Consider the following 25,090-nt stretch of genomic DNA (forward strand, 5'->3'; position numbering starts at 1 on the left):
AAGGAACATGGTAGAAAAATGGGATTTTAATGAGGTTCTTTTTTGGAGTTTGGGTTTTCTAGTCCCTAGGAAACAGCTTCCAAGCTCAAGGGGCGAGAAACCGGCTTCAGCGTTTTACAACAGTCATGTTATTTGGGTGGAGGTAAATAAAAGAGAAGCAGCGTGGCTCAGTGGAAAGAGCACGGGCTTTGGAGTCAGAGGTCATGGGTTCAAATCCCAGCTCGGCCATTTGTCAGCTGTGTGACTTTGGGCAAGTCACTTAACTTCTCGGTGCCTCAGTTACCTCATCTGTAAAATGGGGATTAAGACTGTGAGCCCCACGTGGGACAACCCGATTCCCCTGTGTCTACCCCAGCGCTTAGAACAGTGCTCGGCACATAGTAAGCGCTTAACAAATACCAACATTATTATTATTAACTCCATGCTGAAAATTGCCCAGTTTATTAAATTGAGAGAGACTTTAAAGATGGTAAATTTCCTTGTGTAAATTTGAAAATTATTGCAAAGATATTTATGAAATTCAGGCTCAGAGATTTGGGGTTCTTTTCTCTTTGTAGTTTCTGACTTTCCTAGCTAGGATTCTTGTACGGTTTTGTAACCAACCTTTTCAAGAGTAAATCCATCTAAATCTTATATTTTTCTCCCCACAGATTCTTAGAATTTGCACAAGATACACACCAGAGCAAGACACCATGACATTTTCAGATGGCCTTACCCTGAACCGAACTCAGATGCACAACGCTGGATTTGGTCCTTTAACTGACCTTGTGTTCACCTTTGCCAATCAGCTCCTGCCTTTGGAAATGGATGACACAGAGACTGGCCTTCTTAGTGCCATCTGCTTAATCTGTGGAGGTATGGCATGAAAGGGCTCTATAGGAAAAAACAACACCCCCACCCCCCCAGATAGGAAAAAAAATCCCAAATTGGGCAACTTTCCCCCTCTTGAGATAAAGCACCCGAATAGCAATCGAGGCTTTTCTTTTTACCGTAAATGCATCTTTACATTTAAACCCTTTCTTCCTCACCGGAAATGTAAGAACACTATTTCTCCAACTGCCCCTGGTATGAGTAGTAAGTCTCAAACCTTTGGAAGGTGAATTCCTTTTTGGAAAAACTGTTTTCGCATAGTGGACTTCCGTGTTGTAAAGTCCAACCAGAATCTAAGTGCTTTTATTCGAGGGGCCCACACACAGTACTTACTCTTCAAATTTGAAGTCTAAAGTTTGATCACGGCCAACCCTATAATACAAATGGTTAAAAATAATGGTTTTAATTAAGGAGCAACTTTAGTATTTCAAGCAACAGTCACCTGTGACTAGAATTTACTTTCAGTTCAATAATGCCACCCTCTGGTCAGCGAAGGCAATGTTCTGGATGAAATCTAAAGCAGAAAGTGGTTGATTCTTTCACCGATAAAGTGTACTCACTTTCAAGCAACTCTGCCAAGGCGCGCATATTCAATGGAATCACAAAATTAAGGCATCTGATGTCTTAAAAGGTTTGGTTCTGTCAGACTTTAATGTTGCTGATGGCAACTTGTAGCATTAGGGGGCGAGGAAATGAGGTAAATTCAGTGGATTACTGAGCAATCCAAGGGGACGTGGAATTGTTTGGATAAGAAAGTGCAGTGATCATTTTTATGTGGGTACTAATGAGGTAATACTTTCTCCTTTCTAGACCGCCAGGACCTTGAGGAACCCATTAAAGTGGATAAGTTACAAGAACCATTGCTTGAAGCTCTGAAAATATACATTAGGAAGAGACGACCCAGCAAGCCTCATATGTTTCCAAAGATCTTAATGAAAATCACAGATCTCCGCAGCATCAGTGCAAAAGGTATACTTGGGGTTCGTCCCATTTGTGCTTTAGTATTTATCTCAGGCTCAGTTTATGGAAGGTTTTCTTTAAAAGAATTTTATTCGAACAGGTTATTTTCTAAATTGAAGTTCAAAAAAAATGAAAACAACCTATAAAATCCTATTTAACACTTTCCCTAAATAGTGGCAGCTATTTAGCAAAAGACAAGTAGTGATAAATACTGAATGCCCCATTTCAATACCACAGAAATAGTAGAGGAATTTAAATACATTTACTTTGTATATTCCTTTCCCATTTTTCACACTTGGTCTTTTTTGAGAGAGGCCATCCCTGCCTTTATTTTGGACCAGGAAACTTCAAACATGAAAGTAAATATCTTGCCCTTATTTATAGTATGGTTATTGGTTGTCAAGGCAGAGCCATCCTGTAGCTCTTGCTTACCCTCAGTCTCTGCACTTAAACCAGCTCCTTTATGTTGAGGAGGTCAGCTGTACTCCTAGAAAATGCCCTACAGACTACTGCATGATGGGGAACCAGCAACAACTGGAAAGGTCCTCCTCACTGTACACCACTGAACAATGCACATCATCTCATGGAGAATATGTGTGGTGAACAGTAGGTGAAAGACATCATGCTCCTTGTTTGGTACAGGAGTAAAAATTTATTTTTTTTAGTTTTTTGGGTTTTTGTTTTTTTTTTTTAACCAGGAGGAAGCCTTGTACATTTTCAACTGGGAAAGTGAAAGTGATAATTAGAATCTGAATTAATCTAATTTTTTCTCAGATAATAAATCCCCTTGTCCCAACCCTGCTTGTAGATTAGACATGATTAGATGATTGTCAACTCTTTCAAGTTACTAGGGGACCATTTAATTCATACAACAATTAATTCAGCAATACTCACCAGTCTCCTGGTAGTCTGAAAGTGCTAAAATGCTCCTCCCAATAAGCAAGAGTAATTTTGGGCCCCGAGAAAATTGTCTTATATTTATAAAGAAAATGGACTTTTAGTCTCTTCTTAGCATTGCAGAATTTCAAACAGATACTTGACGTTGTTAGGTTTGTTTTTTTCATTTCTCAAACTTTTAGGTGTGATGATAAGTTCTTTGTCACCTGTTAGGGTGTGGGGCAGGACCAAGTTTCCCCTTGTTAGCAATGCATTGAGTTGTGCACTTTTTTGCGAGGGTGCTAGGCACTGCACCTCAGTCTAGGGTAAAACATTAGCAACACTTAAGGAAAGTAATCAAAAACTGTGTTTCAAAAGAGTTGAGACATTTCTTCGATGCAATAAATGGTTCTTTAAGCTGCTGAATAGACTATAATTGAGTATCAGGTCTGTCTCGTCTTGCTGTCCCCTGAAAATTTGGGGCGGTACATCTATAGACCATTTCAAACAACTACCCTTTTGAATCTGATGCCGATGTTTTATAACAGCCCTCTTATCACTCAGAATTGTTTGTGTGTCATAATGGCATTTTTATGAAGCCCAGCATCACCATAGTGTTGTAGTTTGATTTTTTACAAAGTGAAAGTAAAAATTGGAGGCTTTCACAGCCCATGCACGGTGACTCCTAAATGGAAATGCCTTCAAAATTTCAAAGTGCACTGGTAAAGTTCTGATTAAATTCAAGGCTAGATCTACTGTATGATATAAGTCAAATCTTAAGACCTTGTGCCCTAATCAATTTGTTTTTGTTTGTATAAAAAGGTGCAGAACGTGTGATTACATTGAAAATGGAAATTCCTGGATCAATGCCACCCCTCATTCAGGAAATGCTGGAGAATTCTGAAGGACATGAACCATTAACACCAAGTTCAAGTGGAAATACAGCAGAGCACAGTCCTAGCATCTCACCTAGCTCAGTGGATAACAGCAGTGTCAGTCAATCCCCGCTGGTGCAATAAGACATTTTCCATCTACTTCAGACATTCCCAAAACCTTCTGTCCAGGGATGAAAAAGCAAGAAAAAACATTTTTACTGCTGCTTAGTTTTTGGACTGAAAAAATATATTAAAATTCAAGAAGGACCAAGACTTTTCATATGTACCAATATATACTCCTCACTGTCTAACCAACTAGAAATACAAACTTAAAACTCTAAAATCAGCCATTTGAAGCAACCAGAAACTAGTTTAAAAGCTTCTATTTTCTCTTCTGAACATTCAAGATTGCATGACAAGACTGATTTCAAATTAATTTCAATTCTGGTTCCATTTCTGAGGACTTTGTACATACTGATGTATGGCTCTGCTTTCTTCTTTCTATACTGGATGTTTGGTGCTTTCTTTTTGTCTTGCATACCCAAAATAACCACGGCATCAAGATTTCGAAACAACTACTGTCCATGGCCAGATGTGTGATAGAGGCGTTTTGTCTTCAGCTCCCAGAATTTTCAGGACACAGAGGTTATGAAGTGGGAATCTTGTACATGTCCAGTTAAGAAAGGTTAAAGACATTCTGATTTAGTTAGTATGAAAACTTGTCCTTGCTCTTTTTGATGCTCTCAGACTGCATCTTTTCCATGTTGCCCAGTAAAAGCATACAAATTCACTGCACTAGCAGAAGAGACTTCTGTGTCAGTGTAACTGCCAGTTCAGTAATCAAAGTCATTTGTTCAATTGTTTATGTCACTTTAAATTGAAAGTGGTTTATTACTTCTTGGTTAATGGTCTAGATACGCAGTTTAAGGAGAAAAAAAATATATGACATTTTTACAGTATCGATAGCCTCCAAGGCAGAAACACTTTTCAGTGTTACTATGTTTTTGTTTACCTGTACACAACCCATTAGGGATATTTCATGGGACAACTAGGAGGCTGGTCCACCACCTATATATACTGTGTAAGTAAGTCTGGTGTCCGTCCTTACGAAAGAAATTCATGCCAGGTATTGGGGATTTTCTGGCCTCCTTGCTAATTAGGGGCCTCTCCATTAAAAACTCCCAGAGGCATGGGCAGAGAATCTGCCTCTTTTGACCTTGTTAAATCACTATGAAGCAGAGTGAAAAACTGTGGTAGAGTGGTTAACAGATTAAAAAGTGTCAGTTTCTTAGGTCTCATTTAAGCACTAGTGGATTTTTTTTTTTTGATATTTTAGCAAGTCTGTGATGTACTTTCACTGGCTCTGTTTGTACATTGAGATTGTTTAACAATGCTTTCTATGTTCATATACTGTTTACCTTTTTCCATGGAGTCTCCTGGCAAAGAATAAAATATATTTATTTTAAAAGGTGTGTGGAAGCTTTCGCTTCCATTTGATCTTCACTAAAGAGACAGAAAACACAGTTCCATTTTTAATGTTTAAATTTCATTTCAAAAAGCAGGTTTGTTGTCTGCAGTCATAACAGTTAAAATGTGTGCTTTCAGCACAGCAGTCTATAACATTTCTACAAGCCAATCAGACAATACATGACATTTCAATGAGTAAAAAAGAGCATAAAACTGTATGTGTAAGAACAAAATGTTAAAATGCCTACACACAAGAATAAAAACCATCAATTACATCATCACATTAAAATAAGCCAAATGTACAAAAGTCTGCGACAGAAAAGACCAAAAGGACAACACAAGGTATTTTGTTGGAAAATGTTTGTGTGCGCTCTGGGCACTCAATTAAACATGGCAAAATCTACATCGTCATCAGACTCTGCAAAATATTTTACTTCTTTTCTAGCCCGACCTGTCCGTGGCAGAGAGGGCGGTTCAGAGCTGAAATCTGACGGGAAGATGTCTACATCTGAATCCTGGTCAAAAGAGGCTTTCTTGGATTTCTAAAAATAAACAAGAGACCACTGGGGTTAAAGCCTGCTCTTAGCAAAAAGTGACAGACAGCAGATAAAGGAGGCACCTTGAGAATCAGGACAAAAGGGCTATGTTCTTCATGTACAGGTAAGACGTGAACGCTACCATTCTTTTCTCTTGAGATAAATTGCCACGATAATTCATGGTTTTGCTGGTCCCTGATTACAATTTTAAAAGTAAAGGTTTTGGATTTTTTGTTTGTTTTAAAAATATTTAGTAAGCAGCTACTATGAGCCAACTGCTGTACTACACTGGGATAGGCACAAGTTAATCAGGTTGGACGCAGTCCATGCCTCACATGGGGCTTATAGTCTTAATGTTCATTTTACAGATGAGATAACTGAGGCATAGAAAAGTTAAGCAACTTGCCCAAGGTCACGCAGCAAAGTGGCAGAGTCAGGATTAGAACCTAGGTCCTTCTGACTCCCAGGCCCAAGCTCTATCCACTAAGGCACACTGTTTTGGTCCATTCACTAACAGAAGGTACCAGATTAGGAAGGGAAGGGGGATGTTTATCAACAGCATTTCTCTAAGCCTTTCAAACCAAGTACTTAGGTAGGAAACATATGAATGATTAGAGACACCAAAGAGACTATGAGTAATGTTCTAACTTTTCAAGATTATTCAAAAAACTAGTCTAGTCTTTTAAAGCACCAGATTAACTCAGTGCTTACCAACTGTTCAGCATATGTTCTCAAGACCAATGAGTAACTGATTCCAAGTGCATTTTTCACTGCCTAACAACAATCCCAAAACTGACATAATTTCTCCATTTTTTTCATTCACTCCTTCAATCGTATTTATTGAGTGCTTACTGTGTGCAGGGCACTGTACTAAGTACTTGGAAAGTACAATTCACTATAAAGAGAGACAATCCCTGCCCACACGGGTTTACAGTCAAAACAAGGAAAACAAGCATCAGTATAAACAGAGTTATAGACATATACATTTATATGTAAGTGCTGTGGGATGGGAAGAGGAAGAGAGCAAAAGGGAGTGAGGGGAGATAAGGAAAAGGAGGGCTTAGTCTCCAGCAAAAGCCACTAACATTGCTTTTGCTGTGCAAATCCCAAAAGAAGTTATAGGAGGGTTGCTTATAGAATATAGAAAAGTATATTTTCTAAAGCACAGGTGGTGTTTCACACAGTCAATGGCTGCCAGGTGTTCTAGCTCAAACTGCAGTCCTAAATCAGGACTTAGAACTTACAATGCAAACTCGGACAAAATGACTGTTTATATAGTAAACAACAAGATGTTGCAGCTCACCTTGCTTGGTGTGGATTTGGATGTTTTCCTTCCAGGGTTGTATTCACCTTCATTTTCAGAGCCTGAAGCTTTCCTTTTCTTTGCTCCCCTGCCTTTACCTACCAGAAACAGATTTTGCACATCTGTGAGTGATTCATAAAAGGAAGGCCATCCCTCCCATTGTAGAAATAATGATCATGAAATATAAAGACTATAAGATAAGTTCCTGTGAATTTTACGATCAATTTGACTAATAATTCAGATTATTTAATAGGAATGTGTTATTAAAATCAACAAACGTATTAAAGTGTCTACTCTGGGTACAGTATCATCATAGGTGCTTTTGGAAAGCCCCAAAAAGGTAATGACCCATTCCCGCCACCTAAGATTTTACAATCCAGTTGACAAATAGCTCCATCGTTAAGAGTGAGGGGACAGTTCTAAATAACAGGCACAAGTGACTAAATGACAAACAGATTTATAAAAGTGTTGATGGAATGAAATAACTGAATTTAAGGCTGTTCCATTTGTCTCCTAGTTAACTACCCTATCTACACTCCCCATCTTCAAAACCCTCCTTTAGGAGGCAAAGCCCACTTAATCTCCACCTTGCTGGTCATTTTGTAATGTATCTTTATCAATTGTATCTGTGGTCTGTTTTTTTCCTTATCAAACACTTGCAATTTGGGTTGGCTTGCCTCCTCCCTAAATCATAGGCTCCATGGAAGCAGAGGCCTTATCTTTAACTCCCAGTGTAATTCTCAAGTGCCTCATACCATGCCTCTGCCCATGGTAAGCACTCAAATACTAATGACTCAGAAATGTGGGAGGACAAATCAAATAATTCCTCTCGGAGAAAGATGCTTGAATGGTAAGTGGTTTGGGCACATCATGAGTTACAATGACCCTGCCCTCGAAATCTAAAGAGAAACATTATATTTGGAATAAGCCTGCTCTGCTCTTGGAATACAACTGACAGGGGAAACCACTCTCACTCTATGGCAATCTGCCCTGTCACATTTCAAACTGTGCTTTTCCCTCATGCCTAGCATCACCTCATGCAGTGCACCTTTTCCAATTAAATGACTTTGGCTTTGTTTTCTTTTTGAGCAGGAAAAGAATATCTAAATGGAAACCAGATATCTCCTACTCCACTAAGAATCAGAATACAGGGTGAAAGAATTTAGGAAAGCTGTAAGGAAGGTTGCCGAAGGTTACCGAGGGAGATTGTAAACTCGCTAGAAACCTTTTGAAATAGGTTATCTACCTAAAAGGCTTAGAGGGTCCCGAGTTGGCAACCTCCAGGAAGTGCCAGAGTGTAGGCTCCTAAATCTACTGTGCCTGGCACCCCACTTCTAAGTTTGCCACCAGTCCTTAGGTATTGAGCCCCAAATCCATCAACAACTTTAGATAGGAATTGGTGGGCTGCAGATACCTGGCCAGGTAGTCAGTTGGAAGATGGAAAAGGATTAGGGGCTCCAGTGTAGCCTAATAAATTATTTTTTTTTATCAAGTTAAAAAGTACACAAGAGGCCAATAAAGATACAAATGTAAGTTTCAGTTAGAAAGAGGTCTCTGGGTAATTCATTTTTCTTCTCCTCAGGCCATATCCTTCCAACTACTAACAAATACCATCAACACTTTTGAACACTTTTTACACTTCTGAACACTTTTTACACCTGAATACCTAAGCTCTCAAAGTCTCCCATAGCACTTTTGTTCTCAGCAATTTACAAATATTGTCTATTTAACGACTTATCTAAACATCCATCTTTCCATTCTTTGCTTCTATCTACTTATAATTTAATTTGTGCCTGTCTCCCCTGCTAGATTGTAAGCTTCTATAAGGCAGGAGCTCTGCCATCATCCTCCTTTGGACTTTCCCATGCACTTAGTGCAGTATTCTGTGCATAAGAGATGGGCAGCAGGAATTGGGGAGGGGAAAAAAATGAGGACATTTTCTTATTTTGAAAAAGCTCTCGAAGTGGGGGAACACACCTCAATTTAACATGTCCAAAGCAGAATTCCTGATCTTCCCACACAAATTCTGTTCTCCTGTTGATTTTCTCATCATTGTAATAATAATAGTGATAGTATTTGTTAAGTGCTATGCGCCAAGCACTGTTCTAAGTGCTGGGGTAGATACAAGGTAATCAAGTTGTCCCATGTGGGGCTCACAGACAATCCTCACTTTACAAATGAGGGAACCGAGGCACAGAGAAGTGAAGTGACTTGCCCAAAGTCACAAAGGTGATAAGTGGTGGAGCCAGGATGAGAATCCTCAATCTCTGACTCCCAAGCTTGGGCTCTTTCCACTAAGCCACATTGCTTCTCCATTGTAGACAGCACCACGATCGTCCTGTCTCTCAAGCCCATAACCTTGGCAATCATCCCTAACTCTCCTATCTCATTCAAACCACATAATCAATCACTAAATCCAGTTGGTTCAGACTTCACAACATCATTAAAATGCACGCTTTCCTCTCCATGAAATAGCTACTGTGTTAATCCAAGCACTTATTCTATCCCACCTTGATTACCGAAGCAGCCTCCTTGCTGACCTCCCTGCCTCCTCTCTCTCCCCACTCCATCCATATTTCACACTGTTTCTCAGATCATTTTTCTATAAAAATGTTCAGTCTATGCATTCCCACTCCTCAGGAACCTTCCGAGATTGCCCATTCACCTCTACATCAAACAGAAACTCCTTGGTATTGGCTTTAAAGCACTCCATCACCTTGCCCCTTCCTACCTTACCTCGCTGCTCCATTACAACCCAGCCTGCACACTTCACTCTTCTAATGTCAACCTGCTCCCTATACCTCCATCTTGTCACTGACTTCTCACCTACATCCTGCCTCTGGCCTGGAACATCCTTTTTTTCTATCCGACAATTACTCTCTCCATTTTCAAAACCTTACTGAAGGCACGTCTTCTCCAAAAGGGCTTCCTTGACTAAGCCTTCATTTCCTCTTTTCCTACTCCCTTCTGCATTGCTCTAATTTGCTCTCTATATTTACCCCTCCCTCAGCCCCACATCACTTACATACATATCTGCAATTTATTTATATTAATGTCTGTCTCCCCCTCTAGACCCTCATGAGCTTAATGTTGGCAGGAAATGTGTCTACCAACTCTGTTACTGTACTCTCCCAAGCACTCAATACAGTGCTCTACACAGTAAGCACTCAAATACGATGCATTGATTGATTGGAAGAGGCGGAAAGTGCAAGGGGTTCCTGACACAATGATATATTTAAGACACTTTTGGTCTGGCTCTGTGCACCCTCTTTTCCCTGACACATCTGAAAGGTACACCCGTAGAGAGTAAATTGTTCTGGTTTTCTGTACTTCCAATTCTTCCCATGTTCTTTTCCTTGCTTTCTGCACACAAAAGCCAGCCTACTAGTATTGCTCTAATTTTGGCATGTGTCAAAATCACTCTATTTCTCTCTCTGATCCCCAATCTAGGGTCAGATAAGCATGGTTTTGGCAGGAGTTTTGAATATTGGTGCTTCTGCTCAGAAACCTTCCCTCAATCCTAAACCCTGTAACCCTAATCCAGTCACCTCACTAAAAATGATGTCACCAGAACCACACATTATTTCCTTCTGCCAAAATTGAAAACGCTCATCCCTGCCAAAACCATGCCTATCTAACCTTCAGGGTTGGAGTTCTGAGGGAGACGTCCTTAATACAGTGCTCTGCACACAGTAAGTGCTCAATAAACATCACTGATGATGACAGCCTGCCATGGAAGTTGAATATGATTAATCTTTAACATACGATTGTCTATCCAAAGTCAGAGTGACATCAGATGGTATGAAAGAACTCAGTGCATGACCAACAATTCTCACCTTTGGGAGCTGCAGTTTTCTTTGGAATGCCAAATTCTGAATCAGAATCAGAGTTTGTTGTGTCCATTTTCTTCTGTTTGGGAGGTCTCTTAGGTTTGGGAGTAGCATCTGAAGCTGGTTTTGCTGTTACCGAAATTAAGGTTACATTGGTTAGTACCTTTGCATATAGTTATGCTGTGCTGATTTTAATACACCATTACTACAGCTTACCTATTTACACCACTAGACTGTAAGCTGCTTGAGGCAAAGGCTCATTTCAAGAGATGTGTAAATCCACCCAAGACCAGCTGGGAAACCTTTCAGATCAGATTGTTCTTAAAGAGGATTGGGCACATTCAAATAACAAAAAACAGCACCAAGTCTACTAATTCTAGGTGCTAAAGCATTTTTACATAAACAGCTCTTGCATTCAGATGACTCGAATTAAAGAGATTTAGTGTATCCAGAGATGCTAGTTTGCCTGATCAGCAATCCCTTCCACACACTGAAGATTGCGACCCTTTGAAATTTGATTTTAAAAAAACTAAAAAAGTTAAACCATTTCTCAATGTTTGAGTAACTAAAGAAAAGAGAAACTGCCAGATTTTAGGTTCTTCCCAATCCTGAGGATTTCTGTGAATTTCAGGATAAAAACTGTTTTATTTTTAGTACTTCAAATAATCTTACTCCTAAAGAAAAATTATTAGGAATTAAGTAATAGTGCCCAAAGTGAATGAATCAAACTGGAGATCATACATGATGAAAGTATTATTCTCTAAGATGGGGACAAAAAGGCTTCTGACCAAAGTACCACCCTGTAGTATACAGGACTGCTGATCATGGCAGAATACTGCCCATGGTGCTGCTGCTGGTGATTTAGAACACACCACTAGCAGCTGCGGACGGTCACAATTGGGACCCTCACTCACTCAAGTCGCCTTTCACCTTTATCACTCACCCTAACTCTAATTTACACAACTAAGAGGGAGCTCAGTGAAGGACTGTGAAGGGAGAGGGCTGTTTGGTTGTCTGAGCAGCAGTAAAGAGCTGCATGGGTAAGTGCTAACAAACTAATCAGTCAGTGGTATTGACTGAACATTTACAGTGTGCAGGGCACTGTAAGTGTTCAACAGATAATTTATTTTAATGTCTGCCTCCCCCTGTAGACTGTAAGCTCCTTGTGGCAGGGATCATGTACCAACTCTATGAAATTGCATTTACCCAAGCACTTAATGCTGTATGTGCTGATCACCTCGGTCTACCTCCAAGAGCAACTGCATACCTTGGTAAACACCTGAGCCTCAGCACTTGGCAAACTGCTGAAACCCTGGCACACATTTAAAGAGATATGGCACAAAGACAGAATGCATTTTATATAGAATATCACATCTTTTCCACCTCCAACAACATATTAAAAGAATATATTATAGAACATTTATCCTTTTACACTTTGAATAGTTCAAATACTTAACCTTTTTTAGCAGCTACTGTTTTACTTGGAGGCTTCTCTGTTGATTTTAGGGCAAAGGATGATGAAAAAACTGGAGCAGAATCCTCTTCATAACTATCAAACTTAGTCGCATCTAAAATTAATTATAAATATAGGATAGAAATAATAGTACATTCTTGAGCTAGTCACATTTTGATGCCTCTGAAAAAAATCTCTATCTTGAAATTTCTGTCAAAAAACAATCAACCTCTTGGCAGATAAGGGTATACAGTATTTCCCATAACGGTTGAATCTGAGCCATAGGGTATTTATGAAATATGGGGTCCTATCTTTGACCTCAAATGTCACAATCCTAGTAATAATGGATATCAACTTAGGTGTTAATAGTAAATTCAGGCATAACTCTATGGTTTCGGGACAACTCTAAATCTCTTATTCTGCTCCTCCCACCTCCCCAACTGATTCTCAGACTTAAAATCCACGTCAATGATGCTTTGAACTCTGTGCCTCGTTTACTAATTCTTCTGGATCCACAAGCCTCTAATTCCCTCTCACATCTGCAGCCACACTGTTAAATCCACATTGTGCTGGAAATATAAAAAATCAAATGAAAGCATACCATCTTCAGACTTCTGAGAATAAGAAGGAAATGAGAACAGGTTTCCAAATTCTTGATTTTTTTTGTCATGTGAGGATTTTCTAAGAGAAAAACAAAAGCTTGTAAAGGTTTGGTTTTAAATACCTAACTTCTACTTTAATGAACAGAAATGAAACCCTAATTAAAACAGAAAAGCAGAGGCATGGAGTTAAGATTAGGGTGTAAATGACATTTAACAAATGACATCTTTATGAGCATTGAACTTTAGTAATAATCAGGGCTTGAAATTTATGGTCACCAGCCAGTCGACCAGAAATGTCATCCTGAAGACTTGGATCAACAAAGCCGTCAATTTGAGAGCTGGAGTTGGAGCTTGAGTTTATGAGAGATTTCACAAAAGCACACTCACTTTCAGAGCCCTTGGAAATTTCATTCATCACAATTTCCGTCGGCAAGGCCTGCAAGAAGCCCTAGGCTCTCTCCAGTATGGCCTGTGAACTTTTAATGGGTCAAATGACAAGATGCCCAGCCAGGGACTCCAACCTGAGAGAGGTGTGCTAAAACTCCTAAAACTCTGCAGTCTCGGGGACGCCAGGGCTTTAAGATGGGGAGGAACGCAACCTCCCCTACTCTAGTTGTGCCAGCTATCCAAGATTTTTTCCCCAAGCTTTATAGAAAGAATCAGGATGAGATTATTTTATGAAGGGCTCACAAACTTGACAGGAGTTTCCCAGTTTGTATCACTAAGTCAGTGTGCACTCTTACCTTGCCAGCAGGAAAATTTTATATATATATATATATATAAAATGAATACAATAGATAATAGAAAATATACATATATTTGTATATATATAGTTTGGAAAAAGACAATCAAGCTGGAGATATTAAAAATCACCCATGAAGGGCTCCTTTTTTACAAGACTGAATTGCTTCATTTAATCACATTTTTTAATTTTTTGCAAAGAGCCTAGCTTCTCTTAGCCGATTTCTAAAAATGACATATTTGTTTCTATATGGAGCTTAAAAAATAAAAGCAAAGTCCAATATATTTGGGAATAATCACTAAATTACTTACTCTGGGGTAGGTTTTGATTTGACTGGAGAAAATGCATATTCATCTTTATCTAAGCTATCCGAAGGAATAAAATCATCCTCTCTGTCATTTGTCACTGGAGATGACTTAACTTTCAATTCATCTAAATCATTGTTTTCATCATCATCAGCATCATCTTCCTCTTCAGAGAAATCGAAAGTGTACTTGGGCCTTTCCGCTAAGAAAATGCAATTTGATTATAATTAAGTGATGAGAATGACTGAATATGTATCTGTTTATAGTGAGATTTACAAATTCATTCATCTTCCCAGCACCATTTGTTTCATGAAACTGCTCAGCTGTTTTATCTTATACTACTGTTTAAAATGACGCAGTTTGGCACTAATCAGAAAGAAGAATGATCATTTGGTGGTTTTCATCACATTCCCCAGCCTATCAAATTACCAGTGTCACTAAGTAGAAAAATAAAAAGGATGGTTTCTCTTAATGAAGGATGTTCTATTGAAAAATTCTATTTCACAACTACCAACATTTTGAAAATACTTTTGAAATAGTTTTATTTCTCTAGTAGCTTTAAAACTATTTGACCCTTCTGTCTCTCTTTTGAGCTATGAAAATGAGGGAAGCTCTGAGTGTCCCAAATATTCTCTTCTGGGTCTTAGTCTCTTTTCACTTGACATTCATTCCCCTCAATAGCACCTCTATGTGGGCGACTTCCAAATCTACCTTAACAGCAGTCATCTCCCACTTATCCTGCAATCTTACATTTCTTGTTGTCCCAAGACACCTCCAACACAGATGTCCTGCCAGCACTTTAAGATTAATATGTCTAAAACAGAATTTCCCATCTTCCCTCCCAAATCCTCTCCTCCACTTAACTAACCCATCACAACTGACACCACCATCACCATTCTCCTTGTCTCTCGAGTCCACGTTACTGGTAACATCCTTGACTCCTTCCCCTTTTTCAGCTGCCATATTCAGTCTGTCATCGATTATTCCTCCATGGCACCTTCAGAATTTCTTTCTCTCCCATCCTAACTGCCACCAGGCCAGCCTAAGCACTTGAGATATTCCAACTCTACTGCATCGGCCTCCGGCAGACCTTTCTGCTTTAATGCCTCCTTTCCAATCCATACTTCACTCTGGATCATTTTTCTAAAATATCCTTTTGCATACATATTCCCCCTCCTCAAAACCCTCCAATAGCTACCCACTGCTCTCAGCAGGCAGCACCTCTTGATCACTGGTTTTAAGGCACTCAAACCGGCTTTCGCCCTCTTACTTATTCACCACCTTAGCTTGCACCCTTTGTTCCTCTCAAGCTTATCCTCCTGCTTGGAACTCTTTCCCCCTTCTACCTGCTGGATCACAGCTCTCCCCATTTTCAAAATCCTTCTGAAATCCCACTTCCCCCAAAAGACATTTCTCGATTAATTTTTGTGTTTGGCTCCCCAACTAGAATGTAAACTCTAAGGGCAGAGATCATATCTTCTAATTCCATTGTACAATACTTGGTACAATGTTCTGCACAGTCAGCACTCAATAAATACAGTGTACAATGTACTGTACACATTGATTGGTAATATAGACAGCAATGGTATATATTGAGAACTGACTGTGTATAGAGCATTTGGGAGAGTACAATTACAACAGTTGGCAGACACATTCCCTGCCACAATGAGTTTACCGTCTAGAGGGTGAGACAGGCATAATTAATAGATATGATAAATAATTTACAGATATGCACAGGACAAACTGCTTGATTATTAATCATTTACAAAATATTATGTAAAAGCAATCTAGAGTAATGTTGATTAAAAAGCTTGCCATACCAGCAGCTCTTCTAAGCAGAGAGTCTCTTGGAATTATCACAGGTTCACTTTCTTCCAAGTCACTTTCAGATTTAGACTCATCATCTGACCACGGGTTTCGTTTTTTCACTTTCTTCGCACTGGATTTAGTGGAAGACAAAGGTGTTTTTCTTACTCTGGTGCCTAGAAGAAATGCATGCTGGTTAAAACCCCAGGATTTACAATCCCTGATCTTCTTTATTGATATCCAAAAACATATCAAGACCTAAAGTATTTTAATTAAAAAATTCACCTGTAAAAATGAACTGCTCAAAAAAAAAAATCAAGAGGCTGTACAAATGCTAGAACATAAAGTAATGAAGGATGCAAAGGAAGATTTCCATAGCCCTTCACTGTTCCTCATCTCCTTATTCAACCCCATGAGTGTGTATGTTCATCAAGTTCCTGCTAGCCCTAAATAATAATAATTGTGGTATTTGTTAACACTTACTATAAGCCAAGCACTGTACTAGAACAGTGTACAAGAAGCAGTGTGGCCCAGTGGAAAGAGCCCGGGCATGGAAGTCAGAGGTCATGGGTTCTAATCCTGACTCCGCCACTTGTCAGCTGTGTGACTTTCGGCAAGTCACTTAACTTCTCTGAGCCTCAGTTCCCTCATCTGTAAAATGGGGATTAAGACTGTGAGCCCCACGTGGGACAGCCTGATTACCTTGTATCCCCCCCGCCCTTCCCCCAGAGCTTAGAACAGTGCTTAGCAATAGTATGCGCTTAACAAATTGCATCATCATCATTATTATTATTATTACTAAGTGCTGGAGTAGCTATACGATCATCAGGCAGGTCACAGACCCTGTCCCACTTACAACTCACAGTTTTAAGGTGAAGGATAAGAGGAAACTGAGGCATAGAAAAGTTAATCACTTGCCCAAGAGCAAGGTGTTACTGCATACAGATTCATGAGATTTTTGATAATGGTTAATAGATTGCTGATATTTGAAGGGAGGTGATAGCCAAATGGTAGTTTATCTCCCATTTCTCTACTTCGTTCATGAAGAGCAAAAATATTATATAAATATAAATATTCCATTGTGCTCAACAGCACTCCTCTGGCTTCAGCTTCAGCAGTCTTAGGAGGAATCACCTACTACTAATAATAATAATGTTGGTATTTGTTAAGCGCTTACTGTGTGCCGAGCACTGTTCTAAGAGCTGGGATATATACAGGGGAATCAGGTTGTCTCACGTCATGCTCACAGTTAATCCCCATTTTACAGATGAGGTAACTGAGGCACAGAGAAGTTAACTGACTTGCCCACAGTCACACAGCTGACAAGCGGCAGACCCGGGATTCGAACTCATGACCTCTGACTCCCAAGCCCGTGCTCTTTTCACTGAGCCATATCATGGCTTTCCTTGGGGAATAAACCTGGGAATAGTCATAAATATATCATCTATTAGTGCTATTATTAGTTGCAGTATTTCTTAGGATACTACTATTGGTATTATTTGCAGTATTTCTTAGGATACACTTATCTGCTCTTTTCTCCTGCTACCCACCCAAGTCATGCTCTTTTGCTCCTTCCAACTAAGCCCCTGACTCACAACTCACCTACTTACAACCCACTGCTCATATTTTCTCCTCTTCCTGGGATGTCCTCCTCCACAAGCTTTGCCCAAACCATGCCCTACTTCTCCAGGAGGCATCTCCTTTTTTTTTTTAAAAATGGTATTTGTTAAGCACTTACTATGTGCCAGACACTGTACTAAAAGCTGGGGTGGATACATGTTAATCAGGTTGACCGTGGCCCAAGTCACCGCCTTGATCCCCATTTATAGTTAAGTGACTTGCCCAAGGTTACATTCTAGACAAGGGCAGAGTCAGAGTTAGAACCTGGGTCTTTCCGACCCCTAGGCTTATGCTCTGTTCACTAGGCCATGCTGTTTCTCATTAATTTCCTGGTTAATCCCCTCCACCTTTCCAGTTATGCTATCCCCTCACCTACCTCGGCATTCACCTAGCTATCTGTTTATTCACATACACTCTAAAATATATCATCTGTTGATTCATGTACACTCTCTTATTTAAAATATACTTGTCAATTTCTACCTACTGTCTCAATAAATTATAAACTCCTGAAGGACATTTTTTAGACTTGACTTTTCTAGGAAATTTATATTGTGTATATTTTATATATAGGACCTTAAAAAATATGAGCTAGCAGAATGCCAAATACAAATAAAAATCAATTTGGGAGATCAAATTAAATATGGCCATTCTGCACAGTGGCACACTAATATTTGCCACAAGAGCTCAGTTGATTTTTCCTCTGAAATTCCACCTAAATTCTTTCAAGTCTTAAAATGTTTGCTACAATTTGCATTTAACAACTACTGATTTATAACTTATTTTATGTGGCCATCTTAACCAAAAAATAACTTAATGTTGGTATTTGTTAAGCGCTTACTATGTGCCGAGCACTGTTCTAAGCGCTGGGGTAGACATAGGGGAATCAGGTTGTCCCACATGGGGCTCACAGTCTTCATCCCCATTTTACAGATGAGGGAACTGAGGCACAGAGAAGTTAAGTGACTCGCCCACAGTCACACAGCCGACAAGTGGCAGAGCTGGGATTCGAACTCATGAGCCCTGACTCCAAAGCCCGTGCTCTTTCCACTGAGCCACGCTGCTTCTAAACTGGAAACTTACCAGGTTCCTTTTTCTCTCTCTTGGGCTTGGGTGTTTTAGGAACCGGAGCTGATGTATTCAGCGGGTCTTCGGCTCCTTCTGCTGGTGCACCACTGAATTCTTCATCAAATTCCATTTTTATTGCCATAGGATCAATATCACCCTAAATATTTGAGAAATAATGGAAATGGGACACGGATAAGAAATGTAAAAAAAAATAAAATTATTTCACTTTGAACTTTAAAGATGAACTTCTTCAGTCATACTATTTATTCCAAGTCAGACATGAGGTGATTCACAGGACTCTTGTATAAAGTAAACAGACTCAGAGCTTTACTACAAAATGCAGCTGATACTTCCTTAACCTCTTTCCGACCATCACCTTGTTGAGGTGGAGACCCCCTTTAAATAAACCACGGTTTCTATTTGCCTCTATCCTTCTATCTGTTGATAGTATAGGAAAACAGATTTTTGAATTCAAGGAAGAAGCTTTGCCCTGAGAAGGGAAAGCCACACACTTCTATTAGTCTCTTAAATTCTGAGGGAAAACTGGAAGTAATGCCTGAGTTCAATACCCAGTAAAAGCACTGAACAGCATTAACAGCAGGAGATGGACATGTAAACTAATTCTCTGGAAAACTCACACAGAGCAGACATAAAGGAAAAGCAGAGAAATGGGCAGCTAAAGAAGCATGTAAAGACCCAAGGAACATGTTAAATATCATCTATTTTAAATACATATATTGGGTCAATGTTAATTTCTGAAAGATCCTAGATCTCATAATCCCAATCCCCTAATTCAGATCAAGTCAATGGCTCATCACTAGCCAATTACTTTGCATTTTTTAAGAGCTGAACTTCAGTTTTACAATACTGACTTTCTGCACTAGAAGCTGAGGGAAGTATTTTGGTGTTCCACATGGATGGTCTCAAAAAATCCTAAACCTAGACAAACTAAAATATTACATATATAGTATTTATATATATATATATGCATATGTGTGTATATAAAATATATAACTATATGGCATTTATATAGTATGTTATGTGTGTGTATAAAAGGTAATATATAACTAAAATACTATATATGTACATATATACAATGTATACGTATATTATATATACTATATATTACACGTGTGCATAAAAAGTTGTATATTCATTAGATTCAATACATATTATATAGTATAAAATAATATTTTTTAAATGCCACTCTTGGGGTGATTTGAATACTCTACCTGCTTCAACCTCAAGCAGTAGCAGTCCAGTAGAACTCTGAAACAAGAGCTCTACATATCTACTTACCTTCTTTTTCTTAAGTAGTTTTTTGCTTGCATCAGCTTTCATGGCAGATGTGATTTGTGGAATTATTCTTCGACCATAAGGGGAAGGCATAGTCTCTTCCAACTGCAGCTTCTTCATCTTAGGCTTGCCAACTTTACCTTTTATTGCTTTGCCAGACATTCCGGCCAAAATATCTTCTCTTTCTTGTGCCTCCACTTTCTAAGGAGTAATAAAAATGGGAAAAAATCAAATATCTGTTTTAAAAGTCATTAAGAAATGATATATATAGAAATTATATTTCCTGAAGAAAAAATATGACAAGTTCAGGTTCATGTGAGCTATTTTCAAGGAATTACTAAACTACTCTCATTCAATTTCTAGAATCAAAGATATTTAAATGTATTTGGCCAAAGGGTAACCTAACCAGCAATATGACAACTTCTTCACACAGAACAACCACCTTTATAGAAGTAGTATTATTTATTTTTTATACTAATCCACACTGACCTATTGCTACTATAACTTTTCTTCTACACCTACCATGCAATGCCAAGTCAAAGAATAAAACCAACTCCAGATATAAAATGCAACAAAATTATTCCAGATTAAATTATACAATCAAATCGCACTGTCTACTGGCTGGAAATAAATGCTTTTTCTATCTTTGAAGTGTCAAATTACCTGAACATTTGGGTCACATTAGTGCAATTATTTTTATTTTTATTATAAAATTAACTGTTTTTAGTGGTTTCAGCCTAAAGTGAATATTTGCGAGTAGAGGTTATTTGGAATTATTAGAGGCATTAAAATTACTTTTCTACACTCCAGACTTTAATTCATCCTTGAGGAAAAACCTGTTCTCTTTTCAATGACAGCTTAATACACATATGACTATTTCTTCATAAAAATTTTAGCCCACTGAAAAAGTTGCACAATATTTTTTTCATCTTTCCCTTTAAATATGCCTTTCCAGAGTAAATGTTGATGTACGTACATCTAGCTCTTCAACAAAAGCAGCCAAATCTTCTTTCCAGAGATCCGAAGGAGATTTTCTCTTGAGATCATTGAGTTCTCTTCCCTATGAAAAATATAATGAGTCACTTTTAAAATTATTCAACACGAAAAAACAGAGTATGAAAAAAGTACAATCTTTACTATAAATCACAGGAATACTTCTAAGAAGAAAATGGTTGCAAAATATTTATTCCACAAAGTTCATACTTTTGCATCTCTCTGTTTAATGAGTTCTTCAACTTTTTCTTTAGTAAGACACCAAAGGGACATATTTAAGATGTAGTTAAAATCAGGGCCTGTGGTTGTTCCTGAATCAGAAGAACTGTCATCGTGCTGGTTTTGTGTTTCGTCTTCTTCTGCCGCCTGTAAGGAAACCCATCAAACTTTATATTAAAAGTTCAATGCAATGTATGCAAATTACAGAACTACACAAAACACTGAATCTGTTTTGATGCATTCTAAACTCAGTACTGTTTTTGAAGGAGCAATTAGGTAAAAAAATTTCCATACAAAGAAGAATGTGTCCCTACAAGAGTGTGCCTCTTGTAAAAAGTTATTCATGTGAGGAAGACCTATGACAAGACTCTTAAAAAATTGATAGAATATTGAGACTAGCAGCTACCTAGAATGCAGTTAACCAATTTAGGGTTAAATGAATTCCAATGACTAAAGTAAAATCTATGTATATTATTTAGAGAGAGTCCCTGATGATTTTTAAGTCTTGCCAATTTGTAGAGGGGGCAGTCCTATTGCAAACAACCAAGTTTTCCATTTAAAAAAATGAACAATTCCAAATCAAAAAACATTACCAGATACATTTTATAAACACCTACACTATTACCTGCCTGATGAAGTTTTAATGACAATCCCACTAAAGTTATACACTAAAAACTGAGGGACAGAGGAAGTTTACTTATCTGAAACTAAGAATGAATATATAATTATCTTTATAAATATATAAATATATACCTAAATATTTATTAGAAATCCCTGCATTATTATGAAAATCCCCCTACCAAAAAATGATCACTTGGGCACACAGAAAAAAACAGTTAAACCCCATGAAAATGGTCTCTTCTTCCAGTGCCAAATTTCAAAATTCCAATATAATATTAAATAAAGAAATTATATAAGAGGAAACAGCTTTACTATGTCTATAACAGCTAATAAAGTAGAATTCACTTCTAAAATGGAGAGTACTCACACTGCTGGACAAAAATTGATAAAACTGCAAAGTATTAATCAAGCATCAACTTGGAATGTGCCCTTTGGGCATTGGGTAGTCACCCCACTCTCAGCCCCATAGCACTTATGTACATATTGATAAATTATTTATTTTTATCATCTGCCTTGTCATCTAGACTAAACCCACTGTGGGCAGGGGATATATCTACCAACTCTGGTGCACTGCATTCTCCCAAGCGCTTAGTTCAAGTATTCTGCACATATTAAGCACTCAAATACCACTGAATGATCAAAACCAGTTCACTAAAACCAAATCAAAGCTAGAGTTAGGTTCATTGATTGGTTTGATTTGACTCTTGGCCTGTCAGTAGTTTCAACTTGATGATCGAATGGGTCGATGCTAAGCCATTAGCTGTTTGATTGTTGATGCTGTATTAAGACATAATAAAACATAGGGGATCACTCTGCAACTTCATAAAGCAAAGTATTCCCTCCTAACTTACACTGTAAAAATTTCTTTTTTACATATAATGTAGTGATTCATTAAAGTTTATCAATCTCCATTTTAAGATAGAAAAAAATAAAATTTTGTACAAATGGATCATGCCAATAATCAGATATCTAAAAAGTAACACTATCCAGATTTAACCAGCTTTGTTGAAATAGTGAGTAAGAATCATTCAATTAGCCTTACACCACTACAAAATAAGTTACTTAAATCTTTAGTTTTTAAATAATATATGAAATGTGGCATGAGGTTGTTCAGCTATTTTGTTAGCATCTATTTCTTCCCCCCTTTGGAAATTTGGAGGAAGCTAACTGGATGCCAAAAATTAAGAGTTTGGGCCCAAACTACTCTAGTTTATTGGACTGAATCTAGTTTATGTCCAAACATGTTCTACTTGACTACCAGTCAAGACAGCAGCCAAATTCAGAGGTCCAGTATCTTAAAAAAGGGGAGAGAGAAACAAACCAAAAAAAAAAAAAAAAAAACCACACAAAAAAGCTATTCCACTCTTTTTTAAAAAATTACTTTCCCTTAGAGTACAAATTCTCTTCTACATTTAAGTGTGCCTTTCAATTATTTAAGGAAAGCTAAAATATGGAGTAACAATTCCTAAATTATTTTTGTTAGTAAAACTTGCAAAAATCACAAGTGGACAAACAGCTGAAATTTTATAAGCGGTAATTCAGCTGAGACTACGCAACATGCTATGTCCATAAGTTTTCTAGCCTCCACTCTGTAGCCTCATTTCCTGGGTCAGTTCTCCAATTTGCCTTTTTGAAGAATTCACTAAATTCAACTTTCGCCCCATAAACTCATCAGTCTCAGACAGTTTTAAAATAATATGGTGATAAAGCTAAACAGATGCCAAAATAACACTACTTGGGGTAATAGAAAAGGAAGAAATAACTCTTCCAAGAGAATGACACTGATTTATTTTGATCCAAGAGCTTCCCCAATTTCTCTATTTGATGCAACTACCCTTCCCTCATTCTAAGTCCTCCAAATACCTTTACTGTAAATGTTCACTTATTAAATTAGCTGGACCTTTATAATTTTGCTTCTCCTGGGGTACTAATGCTTGTACCAAGGGGGACAGAGCCCAGAGGAAGCTGTAAGTTTCTAGAAAAACTACTGAAATTCCATAAGATGGGAACCAACTGTGGTGGAAAATTTAAAGATGTTGGAAATTTTAAAGTTCGAGTTCAAGTAGGGTTGCATTATTACTACAATGTTAAATGCACATTTCAAGCATCTTATAAAGAGACCAAAAAATCGCTTTCTCCTATAAAAGTAGTAGGCTGACATCATCGGTAATGTTCAGTCTTTGAATCTATCAAGCATTTCTCCCCCTTCACTACGTGAATATTATACTGAATTAGAGAAAAGATGAAACATTTCACCTCCCAGTGTGAATCATTATCCCAGACCGGGTCAGTGGTTACCAACCGCCATCATATGACTACAAAGTGAACATTGGTGTAAACGTTTCGGTGCTACCGGTCTCCATTCCGGACGACAGACGCGCACCTTACAAAAAGCACCACCACCACAACTAAACACCCTTATTGGCAGGCTCAGGAAAAAGGCAAGGAGGCTGAGCTACCTTCTCACAACTGGAGTGATTTCTCCAGGTCGTGGTTGAGTCACACTGGCAATATGCTTTTTGGTGGGTTTGCACTGCAAATTCCTGTGCTGTATCTGTTCTGTGGATAAACAGAAGACTTCAGTCTCCAAAGCTGTCGGTTCAGCACTTCGGCCAGCACTGAATTACCCAAGGGACTTCTAGGGACTTTTTTGTTGGGTTTGTTGCCTTTTTGCTTTAAACGCTTCTCTTTTTCTGCAAATTATTACCTTTTCTTGTGCTTCTTTCCACGCTTTCACTGGGTCAGATTCATAACCTCTCTGGACTAACATTTGAATCAAATCTCTCTTTGACCTATTCTCTATGTGAGGGAAAAATAAAGTTAGGATCAAGAAAAGAGATTCATTATGTATTTGTAAACATTCTACTGAGCAAAATGTCTTCTATAACCAATGATTTTTCCACTTTAATGATCAAATATTCTAAGCTTTACTCTTACCTATAGTGATTTTCCCCTGTATTTTCTCTAGAATGAAGCGAGCTTGATTGTTAAGTTTGGTAGATTCTGCTCCCAACATTCCCATAAGCCATTCCTTACGCAAACTATAATAATTTAATCTTAAATCAAAGAACTCCTTCAGGATGTCCTGCACAGTTTCATACTTCTTCAGACATCCCATATGATCAAACAGTACCTATATAAAACAAAAGATTTGCATGAATTGATTTCATAAATCTAAAAGAATGCTTATCTTAATTTCTATCTCCCTCTCTACACTTTAAGCTCATTGTGGACAGGGAACCTGTCTACCAACTCTGCTGTACTCTACTCTCCCAAGCACTCAGTACAGTGCTCTGCACTCAACTGTTACGAATGATGATATTTCACACTGACTACATTTGGTATATCTATAATAGACTTATATGGAAAAAACCACCACCCCTAAAATCTGTTAAAATAAACCAAAAAGTGCATCTATTTTGACCCTGCCTATAAGAACTGCAAATTAGAAAGAGAACTCATTTTAAAAAAAGTAGTACGGCTTCTATTACAATGGGAATATTTATTACAAACTGCTAAGAAAACTTTGGTTAAATGGAAATTTTCCACGTCTATACCCTTAAGATTTTTGTTTCAGAGTTTAAGCAAATTTGATGGAGAGAACAGGAAAAGTAATGGGGAAAGGAGGGGTTTTGAGTGTTTTGTTTTCTG

General features: G+C 38.1%; 2 protein-coding genes across 2 annotated transcripts in view; one reads left to right on the top strand and one right to left on the bottom strand.

The window, feature by feature from the left end:
- The window catches only part of LOC114813900 (retinoic acid receptor beta-like), a 29,131-nt gene extending 24,082 nt beyond the window's left edge, over positions 1-5,049 (top strand). Inside the window, exons 5-7 of the mRNA XM_039912814.1 lie at positions 651-855; positions 1,681-1,839; positions 3,529-5,049. Of these exons, the coding sequence (XP_039768748.1) occupies positions 651-855; positions 1,681-1,839; positions 3,529-3,725 (561 nt within the window). The 3' untranslated portion in view covers positions 3,726-5,049. The remainder of the gene's footprint in view (positions 1-650; positions 856-1,680; positions 1,840-3,528) is intronic.
- A 51-nt stretch (positions 5,050-5,100) lies between these two features.
- TOP2B (DNA topoisomerase II beta) overlaps positions 5,101-25,090 on the bottom strand; it is an 80,047-nt gene continuing 60,057 nt past the window's right edge. The window contains exons 24-36 of the mRNA XM_029071228.2: positions 24,377-24,572; positions 24,147-24,238; positions 20,810-20,965; positions 20,583-20,666; positions 19,610-19,807; positions 18,326-18,467; positions 15,640-15,801; positions 13,826-14,021; positions 12,772-12,851; positions 12,175-12,285; positions 10,724-10,846; positions 6,888-6,985; positions 5,101-5,590 (exon numbers count right to left, since the gene is read on the bottom strand). Of these exons, the coding sequence (XP_028927061.1) occupies positions 5,429-5,590; positions 6,888-6,985; positions 10,724-10,846; positions 12,175-12,285; positions 12,772-12,851; positions 13,826-14,021; positions 15,640-15,801; positions 18,326-18,467; positions 19,610-19,807; positions 20,583-20,666; positions 20,810-20,965; positions 24,147-24,238; positions 24,377-24,572 (1,800 nt within the window). The 3' untranslated portion in view covers positions 5,101-5,428. The remainder of the gene's footprint in view (positions 5,591-6,887; positions 6,986-10,723; positions 10,847-12,174; positions 12,286-12,771; positions 12,852-13,825; positions 14,022-15,639; positions 15,802-18,325; positions 18,468-19,609; positions 19,808-20,582; positions 20,667-20,809; positions 20,966-24,146; positions 24,239-24,376; positions 24,573-25,090) is intronic.

The sequence above is a fragment of the Ornithorhynchus anatinus genome, chromosome 8 (assembly GCF_004115215.2).
Source record: "Ornithorhynchus anatinus isolate Pmale09 chromosome 8, mOrnAna1.pri.v4, whole genome shotgun sequence".
Lineage (NCBI taxonomy): Eukaryota > Metazoa > Chordata > Mammalia > Monotremata > Ornithorhynchidae > Ornithorhynchus > Ornithorhynchus anatinus.